The following is a 15,125-nucleotide window of genomic DNA, read 5'->3' as shown; positions in this document are numbered from 1 at the left end:
GTGACCCATGTAAAAGGGTGATTAGACCCCCAAAGGGGTTGCAACCCACAGGTTGAAAACCGCTGATGTAGAAGTTCCAGTGGAAGATGTGCAGCATCACAGCCGCGCACAAGTCTCCATGGATCCTATCTAGCTCTGTGCCAATACGACACTGTCGTGATTATTGGAGCTTTACGGTAAACACTGAAACCAAATGTATCCTCCTTCTTCAAATTGCTTTGGGTATTCTGACCTTGGCTAGTCTAGGCATTTTTAAATAAGATTGACAATTTGTACTGCAAAGCCTGCTGAGATGTAACTAGGAACTGTATTCCATCGATATATCAATTTGGGGATACTTGACATCAATATTGAATCATTCAGCATATGGCTGAAGTGTGTATCCTCTCCATTTATTTTAAGCTGCTCTTGTAAGTTTCTTTCGGTAATATCTTGAATGTTTTCCATTTCTATTTTTCTATTCTGTCAGTAATTCCTATTTTTGATTATATTAATGGGGATTTCATTTCAATTTCCAATTGTTTGCTGCTTGTCTGGAGGAAGACAAACAATTGCTGTGTAACAGAGCTTGTGGCTTTCCATTTTGCTCCGCTCATTTATTAGCATACAATTTAAATACAAGGATAAGTCAAAAAGGATGGGTCCAAAATAATAGAAACCTTTAGTAAACAAAATTACCAAAATGTGAACCTATTGTTTCCTGACATATCCTCCTTCTAGGTTTATAGACTTTTGTGAGCTTTTCATTGTTACTTGAGTAAAAGTTGGCAGAGTAAATCAGTTTTTCACTCAAACACATTTTGTTTCGTGATATTGATTGGAATCCTTTCAAAGTAATATCACTTACTTGTTCTGTTTTCCTAATTATTCCACTTCTCTTTTTCCCCTAACTTTGACCTCAAGTCAATACTGCCCTTTTCATCTCAAATGATTGATTATGCTCAGCTATGTGTGTCCCTCACTAGTGTTACTGTTCCACTGATAGATTTGTCTATATTTGACTGAAGATTGAGTTTATTTGCAGAGCTGAAGATCTGCAACCTCTCAGAGGTTCTATCAGTCTCTATTCAGCCAGGAAATCTATTCTGCTTTATGATTTTGAGTTTTATTCTACATTTTCTCTCCCATTCTGTCCAGGGTCAGTTAATGTAATCCCTTTAAGAGCAGTTGGTAGTGGTAGCTGGGCACCATCTAGTTCTTCTGGTCTCAGAGTCATGGAAAGGGATGCGTGTATTGTCCACTAGTCCAATGACTGATTCCGTGTGTGGCTTTCCTTCACTCTTCTCTCCTCTGGACAGAGTTGCACCTTAGCCAGTAGCTAACCACCAAAGTTGGAAGGAGAACATTATTTTTGTGAACTGTGTTGTGCCCACTGTGGGTCTGTGCACTTTGCAGGTGGTGTTTCCACTTCTCTGACTCTTCCCTGAAGATGATGCACACTTCCATTCACTCTGCATCAAAGCGGCAGTTTGCCGTCCTCAAGGGACTCAAAGTGCTCTCTGAAATGCTCTTTAAGTTTGAGGAACAACAACAAAGCTTAAAGGGGAACTGTTAGGGCTGTAGAGTAGATGGGGTCAGGTTTTCCAATGAAATTTTCATACGACAGCCCTTGAGATCCTCAAAAGCAAAATGAGCAGGTAGGTGCATTATTGCTGTTGTAATATCATGAGCTATATTGGTTGTATTTTGTTGTTCTTTTATTGGGGTGCAATTGACACAACTTAAAAGGTACCATTTTAAATATATAATTCAGTGGGTTTGGGTTTGTTTGTTTGTTTTAGTGTACCCTGGTGGTGCTATTGGGAAAATTTTGGTTTGCTAATCTCAAAGTCACTCGTCCAAACCCACCAGTCATTTCATAGGATAAAAATGAGGCTCTGCTCCCACAAAAATTGACAGCCTCAGGTGTTAGTATAGTTATAGTGTTGACCAGACAAAATCTATCTCTAATGCCAAAATGAGTTCATCATCCGAGAAGAATGCCTGTCACCATTAAATGGAAGAACCATGCTTTTCTCCTCTGCCTCCCGAGAAAGCACTATTCACCTAGTTTCAATATTTCATCTAAAAAGGCAAAAATCAAATCCATTGCCATCTACTTGATTCTGACTTATCGCTACCCAATAGACAGTTTCTGAGGCCATGAATCTTTACAGGAGCAGACAGCCTCATCATTCTCCTTTGCCAACTGGTGCCTTTGAACCACCGGCCTTGCAGTTAGCAGCCAAATATGTAACACACAATGTTACCAGGGAGTTCTCATAAAGCATGTGACCTGTTGTGTCTGGCTTCTTTTATTTTACATAAGTTTTTCCACGGTTTGCCGCAAGTGGTGGTATGTAAAGCACTTTGGTCCTACTTGTGGCAGAGCATAATTCCATTGCATGGGCATACTGCATTTGCTAACACTTTGCAGGTGGTGTTTCCTCTTCTCTGACTCTTCCCTGAAGAGGATGCACACTTCCATTCACTCTGCATCAAAGCAGCAGTTTGCCGTCCTCCAGGGACTCAAAGTGTGCTCTGGAATGCATAGACATTTGAGTCGCTTCCCCTTTGGGCTATTAGAAACAATGCTGCTATAGATACAGAAAAGTTTCTGTGTGGTCATGTATTTCCATTTCTGTTAGGTATATGAGGTATACGAGGGGGTACACGCACACCCCCTAAAAAAAAGCTCTGCATTTTCCCCACTCGGTGGGCATCTAGCAACCCACTCTGAGTCAGGGCATCCAGTGGCGTTGCCTGGCAAAATTCTTTCTGGTCGCGGTGAATTTTTTTGTCAAAGCAATTTCACTCAAACCTCATTTTTTGTGATGGTCAATTTAAGCAAACAGCATGCGGCTGTAAAATTTTGTTTTCTGCTCAGGAAAAATGCCACAGAAACTGTTGTGATGTTGGAGGACCTGATGCAAAGGGCTTAAGTGGAGAGCAAATGCTTTGAAAATGATGAGGGCAAAGAATGTACAGATGTGCTTTACACAATTGATGTATGTATATGTGTGGATTGTGATAAGAGTTGTATGAGCCCCTAATAAAATGTTTTTATGCCAGAGAAACTGTTGTGATGTTGAACACAGCTTACAAGGACAGCGCTATGGGAAAAACTCGTGTGTATGAGTGGTTTTCTCACTTCAAAAAAGGTGAAATGTCGATTGATGACAAACCTCAACTTCATAAAATAAAAGTCAACTTCCGAACAGACAAAAATGTTGTCTTGTAGTGCATTTAGAGTTCATTTCACCAGGTCACACTGTTAATCAAGCTTTCTCTTGAGATGTTCTGAAAAGATTGTGTAACAGTGTGTGACCAAAAAAGGTCTGATTTGTGGCAGATGGGGGACTGGTTTTGCCACCACGACAATGTACGTGCTCACACAGCCATCTCAGTGCACCAGATTTTGGCAAAGAATAACATGTCTCTCTTGCCCCATCCACCTTACTCACCTGACCTCTCTCCGTGCGACTTCTTTTTGTTTCCACAAATGAAGAGGGACATGAAAGGTCAGTGATTTGACAACATAGAAGAGGTGAAGAAAAAATGAGGGAGGTGCTGTCAGCCATCCAAACAGATGTTTTGAAAAATGTTTCCAAGAATGGAATCACAGATTTGACAAATGTATTGTCATGGAAAGTACTTTGTAGGTGATAAGATATTTTTGTAAAAACAATTAAATGCAAAAAATTTTTTTAAAAACAACAATTAAATAAATAGCTTTGAAAAAATCTGGGCTTTTTTGGGGGGTACCCCCTCATATACCTAGAATTGGACTTGCTGAGCCGAATGGTAATTCTGTCTTAATCTTTGGTGGAACTGCCAAATTATTTTCAAGAGTGACTACAACATACTAGCTTCTCACCAGCAATGAGCAAGCATTGTTCTGCATCCTTTCCGGCACTTTTTAATTTCTGGGTTTTGCTTCTGTTTTTTATTGAAGCAATGAATGGCTGTGAAGTGGCATCTCACTGTGGTTTGGGTTTGCATTTACTCAATGACTAATGATGTCAAACATTGTCTCATGTGCCTGTTGGCCATTTGTATATCTGCTTTGGAGAAATGTCTATTCAAACATTTTTCCTAATTTTTAAATTGGGCTCTTTGTCTTTTTGTTGTTGAATTATAAAACTCCTTTATATATTCTCGATACTAAACCCTTACCAGATAAATGATTTCCAAATATTGTCAACCACTCAATAAGTTACCTTTTCACACTATTGATGATGTCCTTTGATGCATGGGCAGTTCTAGTTTTGATGGGTAAATCTCTTTTTATCTTTTCTTAAAATTTTTGTTTTATTTTATTGTGGGTTCTTACAGCCCTTCTCACAATCCACACACGTGTCCATTTTGTCAGATACATCTCTACATATGCTGTCATCATCTTTTTGAAACATTTTCTTTCTACTTGAGCCCCTAGCATCAGCTCCTCATTTTCCCCTCTCCCTACCCCATGCCCCCTTGATAATTTATAAATTCTTCAGGGGGGGGGGTTATGTCTTACACTGACTGCTCTCTCATTTCACCCACTTTTCTGCTGTGCACATGCTTTGGGGTCATAATTAAGAAACCAGAAATATCCATTATCATAAATACTCTATCTTCTTCAAATAGCTTTATCATCTTAACTCTTACATTTGGGTCTTTGAGCCATCAGGAAGTGTTTGTTTGTTTGTTTGTTTAATATGGTGTCCGGTAGGGATCTAAATTTATTCTTCAGCACTTGTATATATAGTCGCCCCAGCACAGTTTGTTAAAAATACTTCTGTTCTTTCTCCATTGAATTATTTTGCCCCCTTCTTGAAAATCGATTGACCATACAGTGCATATTTATTTCTTGACTCTCTATTCATTAACCTATATGTGTCCCCTGCCAGACTCATGTTGTCTTGATTACTGTAACTTTGTAGTAAGTTTTGAAATTGAAAAGTGTGAGTCCTCTAAGTTTGTCCTTTTTAAAATTGCTTTGGCTACTCTAGGTCCCTTGCATTTCTTTATGAAAACTAGAATGAGGTTTTATAGTTCAGTAAGAAAAGAATATTGGGGTTTTGATAAGGATGTCCTTGAATATGTAGATTCATTGGGGGTGTAGTGATTTTTAACAATATTAAGTTTCGGTTATGAACTCATTATACCCCACCCCAACCCCCCAAAATGTGTTACATTCCTGGCCCTCGCACCGATGGATGTGATCCTGATTGTTATGTTAATGGAGCCATACCAGTACAGGTTGGCTTCTAAGCCTAATCCCTTCTGAGTTTAAAAAGGAGCAGAATAAACATGTAGATGGGAAGATTATCTACAAACCAAAGAATACCAAGAAACCAAGAAGCTCCCATGGGGTTACGAACAAGGGAACAATGAGCGTGGCTGAGACCTTCATTGGACTTTTTGATTTGAGAACTAATTGTGAAAAAATAAATATCTGTTCTTTAAACCACCCACTTGTGACACGTGTTTTATAGCAGCATGGACTAAAACAGTCTCTGGAATTGGGTTGTCTTAATTAGTGTTCTCAATTTGATCTCTCAGTCCTATGGCTACATAGTGAGAGGTAAACTGAGGCACAAGGGCAAACAAAGAGAGAAAACATTAAGAGGCTGTAACAGCTCTTTGTTAGAAAAGCTCCCAGACAAGTGGCCAAGGGAAGTCGCGCCCAGTGAGGGGAGTGGTGGGATTTTAAAGGAGGGGCCAAGGAGGGTCCCTTTGGGAAGGGAGTGGGGCTGCAGCTGCTGGGGATTTTCCACTGCTCTCATGGTTTTCCTTAGTCTAACTGTCCAGCCGTTGCGGATGGGAAGGACAGACGGTGTTTCTAGGAGCCAGTTCTGAGACTTGTCCGTCAGCTTCATTTCCTGGTCCGTGCAGGGAAAGGGGCTGAGGCCCTGACAGCCTGTCCCTGGTCCGACGCATAGAACTCACAGACAAAATTCACGGTTCAAGAGTTTATTAAAGTTGGCACCCTGGTGGCATAGTGGTTCCAAGTTTGGCTGCGATCTGCAAGGTCGGCAGTTTGGTATCACCAGCTGCTCCTTGGGCCAAAAGACGGGGCTTTCCACTCCTGTCCAAAGTGACAGTCTCAGAAATTCACAAGGGCAGCTCCACCCTGTCCTATGGCATCACTATGAGTCAGAATCTGCTAAGCCAGGGTAGTTGCTTAGCAGAACATGTTACAAAGTGATCTCACATTTGCTAATCAATGCCCAAAGGGGAATGCCACCGTGCTGTAAGTCTGAGCTCAAACTTGGTGAGTCTGCTCCCTTGCTGAGAGCCCTGGGCCACTGTACTCCAGCAAGCCCCCTCCCAGGGGCAACCGGCTCCACTGCCAGGTCAGCAACCAGCTTCCTCAATTCAGGGCCCAAAGGCACTGCACTCCGCAAGTCAGCATCCTGCACAACAGCACCCACCGTTAAGTCTTCCCAGTCCGCCACTCCGCTTCATGTCTGCCTCCTGATTCTGCTGCCGGAGCTTTTCCGATGTTATAGCTGTCTTCTGGATCCAGGAGGTTCACTGCACAGGAATCTCTAGTCCAGAGGATCCGCTCCACTCGGGCTTTTAGTAATGAGAGCCTTCCTACCACTTCTCAAAGGGTTCATGTAATACACAGCAGAGGGCGTTCCTGGAATCCTGCTCACAGTCACGCATAGGTGAATCCGATCAGCATCTTCCCGCACCTTCTTACCAGACCCAGATACGAAAAGATGGCTTGGTGCGAGTTAGAGACTAGAAGAGACTAGTTAGAGGCTAGAAGAACCACATTAAAGAAAGCATAGCCCCCGCGGCATGTCTTCCCATTTCCCTAAATGTTCTTCAGTTTCTTCCAGCAATGTTGCGGAGTTTCAATCCCCCCGTCTTTAGCAGAATTCACTCATAAATATTTTGTTTCCTGTATGCCTCCTGTCCTTGTTTCTGTCCCCAGTTTCTGGATTACTGCCATCGTTTGCATTTGATGAGTATTTTCTAGTGTACCATTAACATGCCTTTGTTGAATAAAAGATTACATATTTGCTGATGTGGATATCATTTGCAGCACTCTTCATTGTTCTGTGTGTAAACGTGGGTTTCCAGCTGGTGCCACTTCCCGTCCGCAGGACGGCCTGACTGTTTATGGTCGCGTGAGAGTAAGTCTGGGTGTCTTAGGACGTATTTCTTTTGCTTCCACCCTGGAAGAATCGTTCCACTAGCGATCAGAAGAATTCTACTTTAGTTTATTCTTCCTCCCCAACCAGCCGCCTCATCTGCTCTTTCCCTCTCCAACTCCCCGCGAGCGTCCGAAGCAGCTGTTCTTTGCTTAGGTGATGAGTCTTGCTTTAACTTCGCCTACCTCTCTTTCAGGAACCTCCGAGCAGGAGGGGCAGGTGCTACAGCCTGAGGGCCCCATGCTTGTGGCAGAAGGCGACACGCTCCTACTGAGGTGCACAGTGGTTGGCGCCTCGATTGAAGACATGGTGAAATGGATCAGGGTGAAAATTCAAGACAAGCAGGAAATTTATAACTTCAAACATGGCGTCTTCCCTGGGGTGCTGCCCATGAGGCAGCGGGCATCAGAGCCACTTAAGTGGGATTATTCTATCTATATTCACAATGTCACCAAGGAGCATGCTGGGAACTACCACTGTGTAAGGTTTGATGGCTTGCAGGAGCCCTCGAAGATGATGCTCGAAATGGGAACCTCGGTGCTTGTGATGGGTGAGTATCAGTCTCTGAAGTCACAACAGTCTGCTGTGATTTTTATCTCCCTGGACAGCCATCTAGAGCCACAATATGGCAACGTAGCACAAAGCCTCGACAGCATCTAACAGTATTTCTATCCATTTATGGGTTGGCTGGGGCATTTCTGTTCCACACGTCTCATTATAGGGCCCAGGCTAGAGAGGAAGCCGCGGCCTTGGGTATCTTTTTTCTCATCGTGTTGGAAAAGCACAAGTGGGCAAGCCCACCTGCACAAGCACATTTCAGTCCTCGGTACACAGGATTTGCCATAGACTGATAACCTAACAGTTGGTGGTTTAACTCCCTTCCTCCCCACCCCACCCCCAGCAGTCCTGTGGGAGTAAAGGCCTGTAAATCGGCTTTGGTAAGATTACAGGCATGAAAACCCTATGAAGCCATTCTATCCTCCAACACATGGAGTTCGCCAGGAGTAGAGATCAACTTGGTGGCAACGAACAACTCATTGCTTGTCCGCTAGCATCCCCCTGGTGAAAGTGAGTCGCATGGCTATCAACGTCAGGGGGCAGGGAAGTGCACTCTGCCCACAGTGAGCCCTGTGGGTGTGCCCTATGACCAGAAGGAAGTCCAGATATGCCACACTACCAAGACTTATAATCCAATCAACTGCACTCCTCAAGTTTTTAGTGTCTAGAATTCCATCAATAGTGGTCTAGAGAATGAAATATGGAGTCTGTCATTCAATACTAAACATAGCAACAAAGATCAGTTGGTTATCGATCCAATTCCAATTCATGACGACCCCATGTTCTTCAGGACAGAGCTACTCCATGGGGGTTTCGATGGTTGTACCAATGAGCCCCTACATTAACCACTTCCTCTCTGCGCACTTTAAGAGCTAAATTTGGAACACAGGAAGCATCCATCAAAGATTCGGAGCTCATCCGGGAGACTGAATATAAGCATGATGCTTGTGAAATTGCCTTGTCGGCGTTAAAGTGGAGAGTGGCTGGGTCTACGTGCAGAGCTTATCTCAGCCTGGAGAAAGCTTGTGCGGAGCCTTCCTGCACTCCTTCCCAGCGGTGAAAACGGCCTCTTCAGGGATCCTATGAGCTTCGGCTCGCAAGGGACTTTCCTAACAGTTGTGATGTTCTGACGTCCTTGATTCCTTTGACTAAACAGTTCCCCTCATCCCATCGCTGTGGTGAGGGCCGTCGAGTTGGTGCCAGCTCCCAGCCACCATGTGTACAACGGGAGCAAACGCTGCCTGGTCTTCCTCCAGCCCCACAATGGTGGCCATGCCGGAGCCCATTGTTGCAGCCACTGTGTCAACATGGCTCTTCAAAGACCTTCTGTTTCACTGCCCTTGCGCTTTACCGAGCGTGGACGGCCCCTCCTGTGAGACGAAGTCTCACCATCCTCGCTTCTATGGAACACTCTGGCTGTCCTTCCCAGACAGATCTGCTTGGCGGTCCACAACACTTTCAAGGTGCATAATTCAAATGCGTCACTTCTTCGGCAGCCTGCCTTACACAGAGGACAGCTTTCACAGGCACACGAGACCATGGGGAATAGTGCGGCTTCAGTCAAGTGCATCTCAGTCCTCAAAGTGACACCCTTGCTCTGGACACCTTAAAGAGATCGCGTGCAGCAATGCAGTGTGTGGTTGCCTCGCCTGACTGCTGCTGTCAGGAGTGTTGATTGTGGAGCTAAGCAAGATAAAAATCTCTGACTTCAACCTTTTCTCTGTTTATCGTGACGTTACCTATTGGTCCAGTTGAGAGGATTTGGGATTTCTTTGTATCGACTTGTAATTCATAAAAGGCTGCAAATCTTGATCTTCATAGGCAGCTACTTCAAATCCTCCTCAGTTTCAGCAAGCAAAGGTGTCATCTGTATGTCACAGATTGTTAATGAGCCTCCCTTTGATCCTGATGCTTGGTTCTTTTTCTTTTCAAAAATTTTAATTTTTTGTCCTTTTTGTTTGTGTTCTTCTGTTGTGCTCTTTCATACAATTGCCGTTTCTTGGATTATTTGTTCAGCTTACAGCTTCAACAAGTATGGAAAGAAGATATAGCCCTGATTCACACCTTTCCTGATGTTTAACCAGACAGTGCTCCCCTGTTGCGTTCACACAGCTGCCTCTTGTCCATGAACAGGTTCCTCATGTGCATTTAAGTGTTCTGGAATTTCCATTCTTCCCAAGGTCATCGATAGTTGACTATGATCCACATGGTTGAATGCCTTTGTGTAGTCAATAAGACACAAGTCAACATCTTTCTGGAATTCCCTGTGTTGCGCCAAGGTCCGTCTGATGTCAGCAATGATACCCCTTGTTCCAAGACTTCTTTGGAACCCAGCTTGAATGTCTGGCAGCTCCTCATCAATGAACTGTCACAATGTGATCCCTGTGTATCCCATCTGGAGAAGTCCAGATGTATGTTACATGATATTCAGCAAAATTTTACTTTCCTGTGACATTAAGCATATTACTTTATAGATTTCACAGTCTGTGGGGTCACCTTTCTCCAGAATGGGTACAAATATGGATCTCTTCCAATCGATTGGCAAAAGTAGCTGTCTTCCAGGTATTTTTGGCATGGACTCGTCAGTGCTTACAGAGCTTCATATTTAGTTGAAACATTTCAACTGATGTTCCATTGATTCCTGGAGCCTTGCTTTGGGCCAATGTCTTCGTGCAGCTTGTACCTCTTCCTTCAGGACCATTGGTTCTTGATCGGATGCTACCTCTTGAGATGGCTGACCATCGACTAGTTCTTTTTGGTACCGCGACTCTGTGTTCCTTCCATCTTCTTTCGATGCTGCCTGCATTGTTCAATACTTTGCCCTTAGAATCTTATATTATTGAAAACTCGAGACTGGACAATTTTCTTCCCTTTGGTTCAGCTTGACATATCCTTGGTTTTCCAACTCCGGGTCTTTGCGCATTTTATTCTAATACTTTGTCTTCTCAAGCTGCCCTTCAGGATTTTCTGTTCAGCATTTTGACATCATCACTTCTTCCTTTGTTTTACTTAAGGAGCGAGAGCAAGTTTCAGAGTCCCTTCTAACACCGCTTTGTTATTTTCTTTCTGTTCTGTCTTTTTTGGGGGGCCGGGGGGTTCTTACCACAATCCATCCATGTATCTATTTTGTCAAACGCATCTTTAAATATGCTGTCATCATCTTTTTCAAAAGATTTTCTTTCTACTTGAGCTGGTGGCATCAGTTCCTCATTTTCTCCCTCCCTCCTCATGCCCCCTGGATAATTTATAAATTATTCTCTTTTTTTCCATGTTTTACGCTGACTGCTGTGTTCTGTCTTTTTAATGATCGTTAGCTTTCTTCAGGAATAAGGTTCTTGATGTCCTCCCATGACTATCCGGGTCTTCTGTCCCTAATGTTCAAACATCAACTCTGTTTTTGAGATGTTCTCAACATTCAGCTGGAATCTACTCACGGTTGCTTTTGGGCTCTTGTGAGCTTGTTTCAATTTTCTCCAACTTCAACCTGAACTTGCATGTGAGCAATTAATGGCCTGTTCCACCATCAGCCCCGGCCTCAGGTTGGCTGCTTATACTGAGCATCATTTCTTCTCTAAGATGTAGTCCATTGAATGTCTGTGTATAGTCACCGTTCCTATTTTTGAAAAGAGGTGTTAACCTGCGGTGGTATGAATGGTTACCAAAAGTTCCCAAACTTGTTCAGCTTACTGCCTCCTTTTCAGAAACACAATTTATTCAAAACTCCCGGCAATAAAAGATGTTTGACCATGAATGTGTACAGTCCATAACCCGGGGTGAAGTGGAGGTGTCTGCTTTTGTAGCACCCCTGGATCACCCTAGCACCCAAAGGGCTCAGCATTGCCTGCCTTGGGAAATACTGGGTTAAGTGCTGGGGGGTGATTTCAACTTGCCCAGAGACGCCACAGAGAGCAAGCCTGTCAATCTGCTTCCAAAAGGCCACAGTCGGGACAATCTGCACACACAGAGTCACCACGTGTCAAAATCGACTTGATAGCAACAAACAACAGCAATATCATTGGCCCGTAATAGCTACTGGAAAATTCCTTATGAAGTCCTGATGACTCAGTTCATGACGAAATGCAGGAAGGAGTAGCTGAGTGGAGAAATCAGGGAGCAGGAAGGATGCTCTGAGGGAGTCAGTGAGTGGATGATGGAGGAAGGGAGGAAATAAATCAAGCATCCTCTCTATGGTTTCAGGAGCTGGGGACCCGGAGCCCGACATGTGGATCACACAGCCTCAGGAGTCAGTGTCTGCGACCACGGGAAGCAGTGTCCTGCTCAACTGCACAGTATTTGGCAATGGTCCCCCAGGACCCATCAGATGGTTCCGGGGGACTGGCGTGAGCCGAGAGGCCACTTACAACTTTGAAGGCCTCTCTCACCCCAACGTGACAGCTGTCCGGGCCTCGGGCAATGACTTCAGCATTCTCCTGAAGGGGGTTTCCACTGACGATGCAGGCACCTACTACTGTGTAAAGTTTCAGAGGACAAACAACAGGCAGTACATGTCTGGCCAGGGCACCAGGCTAAAGGTGAAAGGTGAGACCGGAAATTCAGGGGCCTGGGCCATGAGATGGGGGTGGGGGGTTGGGGAGAGGTTCACAAGGAACTTTTCACCAAGCCCCTCACAGGCTAATTCTTCTCAATCTCAAAGCCTTGGCCTAAGCTGTTCCCTCTGCCTGGAATGACTTCCCTTCTCCCTGGACAGTGCCTACTCATCCTTCAAGGTGCAGGGTAAATGGTCCCTCTCTATGAAACCTCCCGGCAGTGTTAGCCTCGCCCAGCTCTGGGCTTCCATTGCACTTCGTATAAGCCATGAAGGAATCAACAGACAAACATCTACTGAGTGCCTGTTGACTGGCCAGCCCTGCGCTAGCTCATTGATGGACGAGGGAAGAAGTGAAGCTTTGTCCCGAACCTGGAGATGTTTAATTAGAAAGTCTTCATAGTCCTTTAAAGAATGGCAAGGTGGTCTTTCTAGCCCTCACCCTGCTAGCAATGGGAAGACTCAACTGGGTGCCCCCAAATTCTAGAACAGAGGCTTGGGAAGTAGCAGGAGGGCAAGAAAGGGGGGCCGTGTGAGAACGTGTTTCTCCCTTTGCAGCAAAATCCATGTCTCCCCAAGAGACAGACATCTCCAAGGATTCTCCCGTCAAGGGATCTTCAACAGGTGAGTGCACCTACTTCCAGTGAAGTTTACCAGCCCCTCACAGACAAGGTGGCCCATAGTCTTGACCTTGGGAAGGGAGCAGTCCCAGTCTTCAAGCGACCATATGCCACCAAAACAGTTCCCTGGTGTCAGAGTAAGCCAACTTCTCACATCCACGGGGGTACTTAGGAGCAACCGGGTGGTTATACTATATAAATATCATAGTAAAGTCATGGGAGACAGGAGAGAATGTGAAATAAAGGAGTCAGACACGTTTTATGGTAGTATGCTCACCTCCAGGATGGCCATGAGCTCGGCAGCCAGGTTTGTGCAGGGAGTGGGCGGCTGTGGAGGGAGGAGAGAGCATCTCTTCCTTATTTCTGACCAAGGCCTATATATACATAGGGGCATGATTACAGGTGACCACATACGTCACAGGAAGGAGGTGTACAATCGGCATACGTGTCACAGGAAGGGGATGGACAAGATGGGCAGACCCTGGACTCAATGTGACTGCCTAACTTCGGTCGCCCTTGAGTAGGCTTGACCTCCCTGGGCTCTCCTTCAGGGAAACAATCTACTATCCTTATCAGAAAAGAGTGGGCCCTACTGAGGGTGGGCCAGAGTATACAGTCTCATTGCTCTAGATGGCTGATAACCCTCAGGGAGAATAATTTCTGACCTGCTTTTGTTGACCTCCAAGTGTACAGTTGTTTACCATGGGTAGCAAGCAGCATTTTAGGTTTGGCATATATTTGGGGGAAAATGCCTTGGGAGAAATCTTTCTGTATCCCATACCCCAGCACCATGTCAATAAACTACAGAACCAGGACCCAGAGAAGCATCTTAAAATTCAAAGAGGAAAGAATCTTCTAACAGCCAGCATCATGCAACTGTGCGATGGCATGAGAGGTAGTGAGCTCCCTGTCATTGAGACTATAGAGATGTGTGATGTCTGGAATAACAGGACTGGACTACATGGCTTGGCAAGGAGGCCTTTCTAGGTACATGATGGATGGTTAGTTGGTTGGGTGGTTGGGTGGTTGGTTGGCTGGCTGGCTGGCTGGCTGGCTGGTTGGTTGGTTGGTTGGTTGGCTAGTTGGTTGGTTGGGTGGGTAGGTGGTGGTTGGCTGGTTGGTTACTTAACTCCTTGAGCCTCTGACGCTGCATTCCATGAACTTGGAAGCAGTGCAATCAGAGAGACATCCTCACAGCTTTGTGTGTGGGCTCAATGAGATCGCTCGTGCCAAGTGCCCACGGTGATAGAGGGAGTCAGGAGAGCTTCTCTGACGCTCAACCCTGCTTGCATCGCACTGGGGAGCCAGACCCCCTGGGTCCCATCACTTCTTGGATACTGACGGCCCTGTGTAAGTCACTCTGGGAAAGTTAGGTCTTTACTCCATGTAGGGTTGGCATGAGGATTAGATGGTGTAAGTGAGAAGTGGTTAGCTCCCAGTCAGCGTTGGTTTCATTTTGATCAGCAGTCAGCCGTGCTATCAAGATGATGGCAAGTACAGCTGGGACACTAGCTACGTCTTGACTGACCCAGGGCAAGGAGAGGGGAGGTCTTTGTTCTCCTTTTCCAACCTAGAAGGATGTGATCCTAGAAGTTATGCAGCATCAGGACCAGATTCCACCCGTGGGACATCCCCAAGGAACACCAAGCTAGAGGCGGTGGGTCCCACCTGAGTCTTCGCCTCTATTCCCCAGGCATGCTGTCTACGGTCTTACTTGTGGTCCTGGGACTGAAGGCAATGACCTTGGCTGCCCTCCTGCTGGCCCTGGCAGCCCGCCGGAGGAGCCCTTGATGAGCAGACATCAAGATCCCAGCTTCCACGGACCTGTGCCCGTCACAGCAAGCAGCGAGGGTTAGGGGTGAGGGGTCCGTCCTGGAAGGGGTCTTCGGAGATGGACAGGAGCCAGGCTTTCCAACCACAGGCCTCCACTTCCAGTCGTCAGATACCCACCAGGCCCCATGACAAACTCCCAAAGCCCTGTGCCTGCCTTCAGTTCTCCTGGTGAAATTCCTTCCTGGCGTGTCTTCCTCTCTGCTCTCTGACTGCACACGCCATCCTTGTCCTTCAAGGCTCAGCCCAGGTCGCTCCTCTGCCCAGGCTCCTGCTGCTGCCTTTCAGGATCACCCTCGCCTTTCTCCATCTCCTCAGGTCATCCCTGTCCTTCCAGACCTACCGAGAGCGGGGCCTCTTTCCCCGAGCATCCCTGGGCAAGAACAGCAGACCACCTGTTACCTTCATTGTCATCCTCCCCGCCCCTTCTCTGTGTTTTCC

General features: G+C 45.7%; 1 protein-coding gene across 1 annotated transcript; it reads left to right on the top strand.

Moving 5' to 3' along the window:
- Window positions 1-7,289: 7,289 nt before the first annotated feature.
- SIRPB2 (signal regulatory protein beta 2) lies at window positions 7,290-14,645 on the top strand. The gene is made up of 4 exons (XM_075527957.1): window positions 7,290-7,680; window positions 11,886-12,227; window positions 12,793-12,858; window positions 14,548-14,645. Exons 1-4 carry the CDS (start codon window positions 7,290-7,292, stop codon window positions 14,643-14,645), a joined length of 897 nt encoding a protein of 298 aa, XP_075384072.1.
- Window positions 14,646-15,125: the final 480 nt, after the last annotated feature.

Source organism: Tenrec ecaudatus, chromosome 12 (assembly GCF_050624435.1).
Source record: "Tenrec ecaudatus isolate mTenEca1 chromosome 12, mTenEca1.hap1, whole genome shotgun sequence".
NCBI lineage: Eukaryota > Metazoa > Chordata > Mammalia > Afrosoricida > Tenrecidae > Tenrec > Tenrec ecaudatus.
Note: the sequence above shows the minus strand (reverse complement) of the source record. Positions and strands in the feature narration are given on the sequence as shown.